Genomic DNA, 13,503 nt, shown 5'->3' on the forward strand with positions numbered 1-13,503 from the left:
GTAATCCCCACAATCACCATATGCCAATAGCCCACACCTTCATGATATTGTATTGTGATGATTGTCACACCAAAAATGTAGGCAGAAGAGCAACAGGATAAAAAAAAAAAAAAGTACCATAATCTCAATGATCAAATAATATGGAAAAACCTTATTTTTGTGGGACTTTAAAAGGAACAAAACAGAACCAATGTTTTATTATAACAAAAGATTAAAAACAACACAGAAAAATGTGGCTTTAATACATGACACAGCTGTCACATTGGATACAAGGATCAGGAAAAAAAATCATGCATGCACTTGACACATTTTGACACTTACAATAATCTCTTCTTCAGGAGTGCTTAAAATTCATGACACATAGCCCCTCATGGGGACGAAGAACATAAGAAATCACCAAATGGTTAAAACCATAGGTGAAATAGATGTGGCCAATATTTCCAAAGACCTCTCAAACAGATGAAGATAAAAAGGAAAAGAAAAAGGAAACCAGGATGCTGCCCACTTGCATGTGCAGCCATCGAACAGGTTTCACACAATCTCCTCTGATTTGATTCAGCATTACCAAAGAACTTCCTTTTTGTATTAGGACTCTTTACAATATATTAATACTTATCATTGAGTACTATCTGTCATCTTACCATTCTCAAAGTCACCATGTGGAAGTGAGCATCCTTTATGGTTGCCCCTCTGGGACCATGAAAGTGGCTCCTCTCTTGGAGGCGAGTTGGGCAGCATCCTGGTTTCCTTTTTTTTTTCATTTTATCTTCATCTGTTTGAAACGTCTTTGGAAATATTGCCATATCTACTTCGCCTATGATTTTAACCATTTGGCTGTTTCTCATGTTCTTCGCCCCCATGAGGGGCTATGTGTCATGCGTTTTAAGTATTTCTGAAGAAGAGATTATTGTAGGTCTCGAAACGCATCAAGTGCATGCATGATTTGTTTCCTGCTCCTTGTATCCAATATGACAGCTGTATAATGTATTCCCACCACATTTTTCTGTGTCGTTTTTAATCTTTTGTTATAATAAAACATTGTTTATTACATTTATTCTGATATGAAGTTATTGGTTCCGTTTGTACCTTTAAAGTCCCACAAAAAGAGGGGTTTTTCCATATTTGTCTCAATAGGGATATTGACACTACTTGTTATCACACCTTTCATCTTTCAATGGACAAATAATGGGGTTTCACATACTGACATGCCATAGGAATACAATGCCATTGATCTTAATGCTCATCTAGCCCAAAATGGGGAAACTATGGATTGGCCAGAAAAATTATCTACACCAACTAGGTGAAGTTGCTAAAAGACCAGACAAAGTGAAAATAACTAGTCTTTTTTTTTAATTTTGAATATGCATTTCTCTTCAAAGCAAATATAACAAAAACAAATACCAGATACCAAAATATGAGCAGATCCAAAAATACAAGTGGCTTTCTTGTAAAAGTTGTTCTTGGCTGCTAAAATACCACCTCTCTGCTGCTTCTTTAATGTGAAGAGCCAACTTAATTTACTGATAGGAAGGCAAAAAGATAAGTCAAAAACTGAATGCAACTTCAGCTACCTATATTGCTAAACCTACTGATCATGTTAACATGCAGTTTTCACCAAAAGTATCCTCTTCATTTTCCATTTGTCTTCATCTGCTAAGTCTGAAATGCCTACATTTATCATTTTTATAGGGGCACTCTAATCTTGATGTTAGACTAGATAAATAAAATGTTAGAATGAAAACAAAGGGTAAATGTCACTAGCTACTAGCTTGTCAAGTTCATGTCTTCAGAGCAGCAGTTTAGAATTAATTTTAGCCAACTGCATCCTATATAGAATTTTTTTCTCATATCTGTAAGCACTACATAAAATAACAGCTTGTTATCACAGCTCACATTTTAATAAATGGTAAAATCCAATATATAGTTGTAACTTAAGGAATTTAAAATTTTACAAGGAATTTCGGAGGTTTGCACTTGGTTTGTTTCCCAGATCAGAGATGGTATAGTAAGAAACTTGCACTTAAAAGTAGTTACAGAATACCAAATCTTTCAGTGCATATAGAGTAAATGGAATATGAATGTAATAAAAATATATATTTTTTTATGCTTTTCACCTCTGTTCCCGTACAATGTACAAATTATGCTCACAGTTCTGTCACTGCTGTTCAGAGGAGACAAGTCAATAAGCTGTAGGCATTAACGACATATTCAACTGCTTCAGTACTTTAGCAAATCAATACAGATTTGTGCTACACATTCAAAAATCCACTGCTGAGCAAAACACTAAAAAAGGACCAATCAAAGTAATTTACAGTTCAACTGACCTTTCTGCTTTTCTCGGTTTTCCTTGATTCCACGGTGCATTTATTTCTTTGTTCATTAAACATTTTAGACAGATCCGCTATTGCATCAGAGCCTGAAGTTCTACTTTCTGTGTCTAAAAATCAATTAAATGAAACATCTAATTAGTGATGTAAAAGTACAGATTTTGGGAACACACACTACTTGGGAAAATGGACATGGAAATCACTTGTACCCATCATGCATAAGCTCAATGAAAAATACATGTACAAATGTCACACAGCCTTGGGGTTCATGAGCAAGCGTGCCAGAGTTTCAGAGAAAGAAAAACATTTAGGCATTAAAGGGGGTAGCCCCAGGGTCGAAGATCAATTTTTACTTTACCTTCTGATATTTCCATTATAAAGTTACTAATGAGCAAAGAAAACACGAGAAACTGACTAGAAAGAAAACAAAATTTTTCTGGTTTTATCCAACATTGACCTATCAAATGAACAGGAGAGCTTCGCTCAGCTCCTCATCAGCTATTGGTCCATGTCATGCATATATAGCAAGTTGTAACCATTGTTCTGTTCTCTCTGTAATTGTTGCTGTATCATTGTTGGCAAGGAAGTAGAAGTACAAAACCTAAACTGTTCTGGTAAAAAATGATGGATGGCTGGAATACAACTGATAAAATTACAGTCAATTGAAAAAGTAAGTACTTCCTAAGGTAAAACAGTCAAACATTAAATCTTCATTCAACAGCGCCTAACGATGAAGGCAATTTATTTGAACAAATTATCCATAAAATTGACATGGTGCATTTATTATCATAATTTTGGCAGCACAGAGGCTTAGTGGTTAGCACCTCTGCCTAGAGTCATCAGTGCAAATCCCAACCACTACACTAGCTCCCTGGAATATTCTTGTTCTATCTATGCCTGCGTGGGTTTCCTCCCACACTTCAAAGACATGCTGGTAAGTTAATTGGCTCCTGTCTAATTTGGTCCTAGTATGTGTTTTTATGATTATGAGTTAGCCTTAGACTGGTAAGCTCTTTGAGGTCAGCACTTAGTAAATTGCTGGCACAACATCATTACCTCAAAAACCAAATTTAACAGATTTGTCACGTGGAAAAAATAAGTACACTTATACATTTATCACAACTTCAAATCCACAAAATTGAAAACAGACATTCCAAATTAGATACCAGTGATCAAAACTGTTGGGGTCTGTGTTTTTCAAACTTCGGATATCTAAAGACTGGTGTTTTTTTTTGTATTAAATGTGTGTGGGGTGTCATCACGCCAAGATCAAAAGAGCTCTCTTTTGAGGCCCTGACAAAAAAAAGATTGTGATTGCCTATGAATTTAGCAAGGGATTTAATTTTTTTTAATTAAAATAAATAAATAATTTAAACAAATCATTATATTGTAAAGAAAATATTATACAAGTGGCATAGATTTTAACCACTTGGCAACAGTGCTATAGCCGAATGACGGCTACATCGCGGTTGTCTAGTTCTGGGAGGGCGTAACATGATGTCCTCCCAGAACATGCCCTCCCGCGCACCCCCAGTGATCTCCATGATTGCTATGTCCTACGGACACAGCTTATCATGTGATGTGGTAAAAGGCCAATCACAGCGGCATTTTACCATGTGTCCAATGACACAGCAGATCAGGGTAAATGCAGTTATCAGCTGCACTTTCCGCACGCTGGCACAGTGTGAGGAAAGTACTTCTGATAACTGGCAATTGTCAGAAAACAGATCAACACTGATGATCAGTGCCACCCACCTGGGCCCAGCAGTGCCACCCACCAGTGCACCCCATCAGTGCCACCCATCATTAGCGCTGCCTATCAGTGCTGCCTATCCACGCCACCTCATCAGTGCCACCTCATCAATGCACATCAGTGAAGGAGAAAAATTACCCGTTTGCTAAATTTTATAACAGAAACAAAGAAAAACTTTTATTTTTTTAATTTTTTACTCTTTTCTTGTTTATAGCGCAAAAAATAAAAACACCCAGTGGCGATTAAATACCACCAAAAGAAAGCGATTTGTGTGAAAAAAATGATGCAGGGTTTCATGACCGCGCAATTGTCATTCAAAGTGTGACAGCATTGAAAGCTGAAAATTGGCCTGGGCAGGAAAGGGGTATAAGTGCCTGGTAGGCAAGTGGTTAAACAACTGCTAATTTGGACAGGTCAGGGCAATAAATTCAGTCTAAGAGCTGACTTATGCTAAAAATTTGACTCCAAGAAACATAAAATTTTATCATAGGACTTGCTGGTAACGCTTGCAATAGCTGGTATCAAAATGCGTGCATCTACACTCAGAGATTTTTCTACGACAGCTGCATGGAAGGTGACTTTTTGTGCAGATGGTCCAAATAGAACATTAGAATGAGATTACAGTTTCCAATTAACAAAGGCAAAGGTAAGGTCTTCTGGAACAATGTGCTATGGACTGGCAAAGAGGGCAATACCGCCAGCTTTTGAGGCCACAGTTACATTTATTAATATTTTTGTTAAAGAAATAATTGAAATTAAAGTTTACCTTGTGTTTTATTCAAGTATATCATGTTTATGATCCCTTGAATATCAAGGTACAAGTACTAATGTCCTAGTAGTCACTGTTAATTTTGACATCAAATTATGATTTAGGTTTATTCATAAATGCCATTTTGTTTAAGAAATAACTGAAATTAAATTTTACCTTGTGTTTTTATTCAAGTTTATGATTCCTTGAATACCAAGGTACGAGTACAAATGTCCTGGTAGTCACTGTTAATTTTGATGTCAAATTATGATTTAGGTTTAGTCATAAATGACATTTTGTTTAAGAAATAACGGAAATTAAATTTTACCTTGTGTTTTTATTCAAGTTTATGATTCCTTCAATACCAAGGTATGAGTACAAATCTCCTGGTAGTCACTGTTAATTTTGATGTCAAATTATGATTTAGGTTTTGTCATAAATGCCATTTTAGTTTTAGTTGTATTTTCGTAATCTGATGTGTTTTAGTTTTAGTCTACTAAAATCTTCAGTACTTTATTATCAAGCTGTACTGGCTGAGACAGACTGGCTCCCTCTGCCTGCTGCCTAGGAGTTCTGAAACAATGCCCTGCAAACCACAGAAGAGGAACTCCTCTGTCGGATTCGCGTCTGTCTGGATGTGATATGATGAGTGTTCCCCTCCAAGCAAGGTAGTTCTCTGCCCTATGCACTCACTCACTCACTCACTCCCATTTTCCTCCTCATCTCCACTTGCAGGTTCCCTCCCCATCCCCAAAGTATTATACACCCTGCCCTGTGAACTCCCTCACTCCTTTTTACTTCCCCACCCCCACTTGAAACCTGGCATTACAGCTAACAGAGTTTACAGTTCTTTTTTTTGTTTTGTTTTTTTTACACACCACAATGGCTAAATCTGTATCTGTAATGTTCAAACCTTAATACCATAAAAAAAATGTAATATTTTTACTCCAGGAGTACATAATGAGTTTGACAATTCCAGAAAAATGCTTAAATAATGCATTACAATTTAAATAAGTCCATTAAATTTTAGTCGACTAAAATATACTGGAGGTTTTAGTCGACTAACTGAAAATTGGAAACTATTTTCATAGTTTTTGTCAATTGACTAAATTCTAATTTTATTTTCATTTAGTTTTCGTTACTGAAAACATGCAGTTAACAAAAACGAAAATACTTTTGTCAATGAAATTACCACTGCAGGTAGTTACAGGATTAAATCAAGCTCACAGTGGATACTGCAGCCGTGATCTTGATATTGCTTTTTTAGTAGACTTTTGGCTTTCAGGTGAAAGTGGTTTGGGTGATCCTGCTATTGCCCAGATCACTTTTACAGATCACATCCCCCAGCTCGTGCTGCCCAAGGTGGTTCACATGCTCTCCTGTCCCTACAGGAAGACCAGGTCTATAGAAAATACATTCAGGATGCTAAGCATGACAGGGATTTTGTCACTTCAACATTCAGAGCTGTAATTTCCTGGCTACAGTAGCACGATCTGTGCTTAATTAGCCACAGCAGTATTAGTGGATCTGCACAAAATTCAAAGGGCTTTCAAACAAAATTAGTTCACTTCGTAATGGGAAGTTTGAGTGCCCTGACAATCTATTTTTCATAACCTTTATTGGTGTATGGCCATATTTAGGTTCTGGCAGTTGAATGACAACAAATGGGGCTTACTGGCATAATAATTGTTTGGACAGAAGTTAGGATTTGAATTTTGTATAAAAGTAGAGGATTCAAAATCCTTCCAAGACAAAAAGGAACTTATTCAAAAACACCACTTTACCAGTGATGGTAAAGAAGATGTAAACTAACTGGATGACATTTTGTTTGCGAAAGTACTGTATAACAAACAATTGAAATGGCCTTTTTTCACAAAAAGTGGAATTTTGATATACCTGTAAATTGCATATCTTGGAGTACAGTACAGGACACAGGAATCCATTAACCTCTCTGGCGGTATTCCCGAGCTACACTCGGGAATACCATGCAGCGTTGCTCCGGGATCTCTTCTGCACTTACCTTGTCCTTCGCTCCCGTGAAGGACAAGAAGTGAGGGATTTTCTGATTGTCACAAGGGTCACCAGAACTAATGTCCCCACTGGAAAATTTCCCCTCTATCAGTTTTCTGATATCAACCCAAAATATGGGATTTTCTTTTACTTTCACTGCTAAACTTTGATTCTAAAATATATATACCCCCACAACCTGCATTAAAGGACTGCCAATAGCCACTAACCTAATATAAACCTTCACTAGGTAATTCTTCACAAATGATACAAAATCAAAAATTAAGCAATCACAGACTGTGTCCCGGTACAGTTCTTTATTCCCATATAAAACATACTGTGGGAAGCATAAACACTCCCTTACTACCACACACAGGACCATAGGCCCAAACTTTACTTGAGGGTAAGTAATCCTGTAGGGCATTCAGCCCATATCAGAGAGTCAGTACTAGGCTATCCAGAAATATCTGTGCTAAGCTGGTAGTCCTACTTCCAGGCGTGGGCATGTACATGGGTCCGGTAAGGAACTGCAATGTGGCTGTGTATGAATTCTTCAGCACAGTTCAGTCTGGTCAGCACTGATACATCAGTAGGACCATCACTGAGGTACAGCTAATCTTCCACATCATAAGCTCACAGTGGGAAAAGTTCAAATAGCTAGTTGATTATACATGTAGACCTGCTAGTGTCATACACCTAGGCTCACCCATCCCACATGACAGCATCCACAAAAGCCATTGGCCCATTCTAGACTTACAGCGTCTTCACCTCTCCACATGAGGGCATCCGCAATAGCTTCTTGCTCTTGGAGGGGTCTCAGAGATGCATGCTGATGTGTAGCCCTCAGTGGCTATGGATGGTATAAGCTGGTCAGACCACAATGGAACGTGTTCTGGCTGACACCACCGTCTCCATGATGACATCAGCTACATCAACAACGGGGAACCCTGAAGAAGCCCAAGCTAACTGGGCAAAACATGTAGGAGGATATGTCATCACATCGTTGATGTAGCCGACATCATCACGGAGACGGCAGCTGATGTCATCACGAAGTCTGCAGTGTCAGCCAGCACACGTTGCATTGCGGTATGACCAGCTTACACTATCCAGAGCCACTGAGAGCTACTTATTTGCTCAGGTGAGTTAGCTTTAACAAATGTGGAAGATAAGGGGTCTTACCAGGTGAAAGGGCATTTGCTATGTGTTGGTCCTAGGTGGTGTTTTTAATTATTATGTATATTACGTTGATAGTGAGTTGTGGTTTGTACCATGCCTTGCAAGCTTCAGCTTCATGGAAAGCTTTATGAAATGTTTTAATGTAAATCTATAGTTCTTTGTCCTTCGTGTTGACAAGACAAAGTTGTCTTTTTTAAAATTCATGTTTGGTGTGTAGGTATCGTAATGCTCTTTTATGCTTTTTTTCTATATGGATTGAATAAAGCCTGTTTTTTCCTTAAACAGCAGCCTGGTCCACCTAGTAACTTCATTATCAAAGTAAGCAGTATTTTCTCATGGACCATATTCAAACATATGTCAGATGACGGTAATCAAGTATTTGCAATCCTTCCGGGTCCTCATTTATATAGCAGATGGCATATGACACCTACTGTAGATGCACACTAGTTGAAGTATGGTAATCACTTGTGCTGGTGTTTGCCAGGAGATATTCTTAACTCCAAGTGTTAGGCAGTACAGACAAACTGGACAACTACCTGCAGCCAGTTTATGTGCAACCAAGACTCGTCAGCAACACCGATCCTGGACAAACACTAGCTACATTCAGGGTCATTCGAAGGCACTATCCATATGTAAGCACTTAGACCTACATGAAAACAGCAGTGGCACAAGCCATAGATTCATACAAATCTGACAGCTGCCAACAGCCATTGCTGTGGGCAAGCAGTATTTACAACCAGTGGCAAGAATCTACTGATACTTACCGGCAGCCATTCCAGGCTGCAGTTAAACTGATATGCGAATTAAGCCTAAATCTTCAAAAGAATAAGCAACAAGGGTATAGTTAGTAAAATCGGAGCTTACATCCCAGCAGAGGAAACATATGCTGCCACATAGTAAGCCTTTATAGCCTGATTCAAATACTTACACATTACAGTGGAATTAAAGTTCACTTTTTAACTTGCACCTACGGGTAAGCTTATAATAAGACTTCCCTGTAGCTACAGTGAATATCTCCTAAACTTGCACTGTTTAAAAGATATTCACACAGCATGCGTGCAGGAATGACATCATTGGGGCTCCAGCCCTTCATACAGCTGGAGTTCGCAAACCTGGAAGAAAATCGGGGGATGCTGGATGCCCCCGGAAGCTGTGACAGCACTGTGCTGGAGGGCTCAATGTCCAGGTAAATCTGTCAGAAATGTGGTAGTATGAAATTCATACTAGTACATTATGACTTAAACCTGCAGGGGCCCAATTTATTTTTAATTTTTGTGGCGGTTTACTAGCGCTTTAATGTGCTATTTACCAATAGGGTGGTTTGTGTCAGGTTGGTTACCTAAGTGATGGTTTACATGCCTAAATGCTGAATATATACACTTTGGTGGATATAGCAACATTTACAATACACAGGAGGGATAATCAATTTCTTGTACTTGTATAAAAACAAATTGTATATACACACACACACACACAGTTGTGTGCAAAATAATAGTGTGTTGAAAAAAGTGAATAAAGCTCAAAATCCTTCTAATAGCTTTTATTTCCATACACACAAATGCATTGGGAACACTACACATTCTATTCCAAATCAAAACACGAAGAAAAATATATCAAATTTGTGGTGTTCCTCTAAAAAAATTGAAGAAAAGTGAATATTAGACTGTTCAAAAAAAATAGCAATGTTTGTATTCTTTATTTCTTGGTTTTGCCTCAGAAACTGCATTTTTGATGTCACCCCACAAGTTTTCTATTGGATTAAGATCCGGGGATTGGGCTGGCCACTCCATAACGTCAATCTTGTTGGTCTGGAACCAAGATGTTGCACGTTTACTGGTGTGTTTGGGGTCGTTGTCTTGTTGGAACACCCATTTTAAGGGCATTTCCTCTTCAGCATAAGGCAACATGACCTCTTCAAGTATTCTGATGTATTCAAACTGATCCATGATCCCCGGTATGCGATCAATAGGCCCAACACCGTAGTATGAGAAACATCCCCATATCATGATGCTTGCACAACCATGCTTCACTGTCTTCACAGTGTACTGTGGCTTAAATTCAGTGTTTGGGGTCGTCTAACCAACTGCCTCCGACCACTAGACCCAAAAACAACAATCTTACTTTCATCAGTCCATAAAACGTTGCACCATTTCTCTTTAGGCCAGTCAATGTGCTCTTTGGCAAATTGTAACCTCTTCAGCACATCTTTTTTTCAACAGTGGGACTTTGCGGGGGCTTCTTGCAGATAGCTTGGCTTCACATAGGCGTCTTCTAATTGTAACAGTACTCACAGGTAACTTTACACCTTCTTTGATCTTCCAGGAGCTGATTGTTGGCTGAGTCCTTGCCATTTTGGCTATTCTTCTATCCATTCGAATGGTAGTTTTTCACTTTCTTTCACGTCTTTCAGGTTTTGGTTGCCATTTTAAAGCATTTGCGATTTTAGCTGAGCAGCCTATCATTTTCGGCACTTCTTTATATGTTTTCCCCTCTCCAATCAACTTTTTAATCAAGGTACGCTGTTCTTCTGAACAATGTCTGGAACGACCCATTTTCCTCAGAATTTCAGAGAGAAATGCACTGTAACCAGCATCTACAACATTTGCTGCCTTCCTTCCTCAAATAAGGGCAATAATTACCACCTGTTTTTCAAAGAATGAATGACCTCACTAATAGAACTCCACACTGCTATTATTTTGAACATGCCCCTTTCAATTAGTGATTCAATTACACAGAATCAGCAGCATGCATGTCATGACTGTTGGGTCTGTTGGATTTCTATTACTCTACTACACCTGCTAGTAAATTATTTGCCATGTAGAAATATTTCTACCAAAAACAGTGATTGATCAGGTTAGTGATGTCTGACTGCTATTATTTTGAACACAACTGTACATACACACGAGGGGCGTTCAAGTCAAGTCGGGATTTTACGGGTATAAAAAAAGAGATGTTAGCGTAGCAGTACAACGGGCAGTAAGTAGTAAGCTATTGATGGGCAGCTCACATGTCACAGGCCAGTCCAGAGACCGTTAATCAAGATGGCAGACAACAGTGTTACTGTGGGCATAGAACAGCATGTGGTGATGAAGTTTCTTGTGAACAAAGGCATAAATTCCACTGATATCTACAGAAGACTTCAAGCACAGTAAGGCAGTGAGACGCTCAGCCGCAGTAAGACGTTCGAATGGTGTAAAAGTTTCAAAGATGGCCGTGTGTCCATCAGTGATGATCCCAGCCGTGGTGGTTCCCAGCCCACGCAGTCATTCCTGTGAACAATCAGTGCATAGAACGCCTGATCCTGGATAAATCGACGCATAGCCTGTTGTGAAAACTGCACAAGAGACGACTCTTTCTGTGGGAACGGTAAACACAATAATTCACAAACATTGTATGAATGATTGTATGATTAGATGTGATGAAACCTGAAAATGCACAAGCTCATACTGCTCACTGCACATGTGCACATTACAGCAACTTGGTTGGGAGGCATTGCCACATTCCCCTTACAGCCCAGACCTTGCTGCGAGTGCTTTCCACCTGTCTGGACCCCTAAAAGAGAGCCTCAGAGGTCAGTATTTCAGCACTGATGAAGTAAAGCAGGCTGAACTAGGATGGTTCAGGTGCACTAACAAGTCTTTCTATGCTAAAGTTTTCCAGACATTAAACATTAGGATGTGTGTATAAATGTAACAAAGGGAGTAAGTTGAAAAATAAATGCAGTTTCCACTCCTTGAAATTTGTTCTCTATATATATATATATATATATATATATATATATACACACATACATATACACATACATACATATATACATATACACATACATACATATATACACATACACATACATACATATATACATACATATATACATATACACATACATACATATATACATATACACATACATACATATATACACATACACATACATACATATATACACATACATACATATATACACATACACATACATACATATATACACATACACATACATACACATACACATACATACATATATACACATACACATACATACATATATACACATATATATATATATACATACATACATATATACACACACACACAATTATTTATTTAAAAGAAAAGATAGCACAATGTATCTTCCCTGTAGTTTTCCAAGGTTATGGCCCCATCAAGCGTCCCTTCCTGCATACATTTACTCATCCTCCCACATAAATGGTACTATCATAAAAAAACTAGATCCCGCCAAGAGAAAGTAAGACAATTTTTGTGTACCTCTGTACTCCATGTGAGAAAATAAAGCTTCTTAGCACAACAAAGTAAAGTGCAGAAAAAAAAATGTTTTATTGATCCAGATTAGAACTAGCAAAAGAAAAGATGCATCCAAGTCTGTTATTAAGAGCCTCAGGATGAAAAGACCATGACATGACTATCCCACTGTGCTGTACATCTCTGCATGTCTACATTGGAGAATGCTGCCTCGCTACTTTGGCTTTTAATATGAATCAATAAAAGTCTTGTGTTTGCTCTTTAGTTCTTTGTGCTAAAAAGTCCTATTTTTCTGTTAAGATACATACTGCAACACGACTGAAAAAAAAAAAGTAAATTCAAGAATAAAATTCAAGTTAAAATGAAACATACCAAAGAGACTGTGGAGCAGTGATATGCAAATTACTTAAAGGAGAAGTACAGTCAAGGCTCTTTTGGCTGTACTTCTCCTGTGCATCATAGGAGTGCAATTCGCCCTGCACTCCTGTGACCTGTTTTTGAAGCCTGCTGTCAGAGGATGCCACTCAGCTGGTCCAGGCTGGGATGATATCCCAACTTTAAAGTTGGGGTCAACTTGAGTCTGGAGTGGCACCTGCCTCAGCTTGTCAGTGAGCTGCTGAAAGCCAGCTGCTCCCTCCCCCTCCACAGCCCGGCACTCCAGTGAGCGCTGGGGGGGCAGAGCGAAAAGCAGTGACTGATAGAGCAGAGAGGAGAACTCGGCGATCAGCGGTCACGTGATCACAGAGTTCTCACTCTTAGAGGTGACAGGGGATCAATGCTGCATCCACCTAGGTAAGCAGGTAAGCATAAATGGGGGGGGGAGCCCTACTTCTCTTTTAACCACTTGCCATCCAGAGGATTTACACTCCTTCCTTACCAGGCCTCTTTTTGCTACTTGGCGCTGCACTAATTCAACTGAAAATTGCACGGTCATGAAATGCTGCACCCAAACGAAATTTACATCCTTTTTTTCACACAAATAGAGCTTTCTTTCGGTGGTATTTGACCATCTGTGCGCTTATTTTTTACGCTATAAACAAAAAAAGACCAAAAATTTTGAAGAAAAACAATATTTTTTACTTTCAGCTATAAAAAAAATATATAGCAAACTCAAAGTTGGTTATAAATTTATGTATTCTGCTACATGTTTTTGGTAAAGAAAAAAATCCCAATAAGTGTACCGTATTTTCCGGCGTATAAGACGACTGGGCGTATAAGACGACCCCCTA

The 13,503-nt window shown here is 38.5% G+C and overlaps 1 protein-coding gene across 1 annotated transcript in view; it reads right to left on the reverse strand.

Annotated features, from left to right (window-relative positions):
• The window catches only part of MCPH1 (microcephalin 1), a 417,602-nt gene that overhangs the window by 322,606 nt on the left and 81,493 nt on the right, over positions 1-13,503 (reverse strand). The window contains exon 9 of the mRNA XM_089679549.1: positions 2,325-2,437. Within this exon, the coding sequence (XP_089535675.1) occupies positions 2,325-2,437 (113 nt within the window). The remainder of the gene's footprint in view (positions 1-2,324; positions 2,438-13,503) is intronic.

Source organism: Staurois parvus, unplaced genomic scaffold, assembly GCF_062004578.1.
Source record: "Staurois parvus isolate SC_StPar_1 unplaced genomic scaffold, SC_StPar_1.0 ptg000226l, whole genome shotgun sequence".
NCBI classification, from domain to species: domain Eukaryota; kingdom Metazoa; phylum Chordata; class Amphibia; order Anura; family Ranidae; genus Staurois; species Staurois parvus.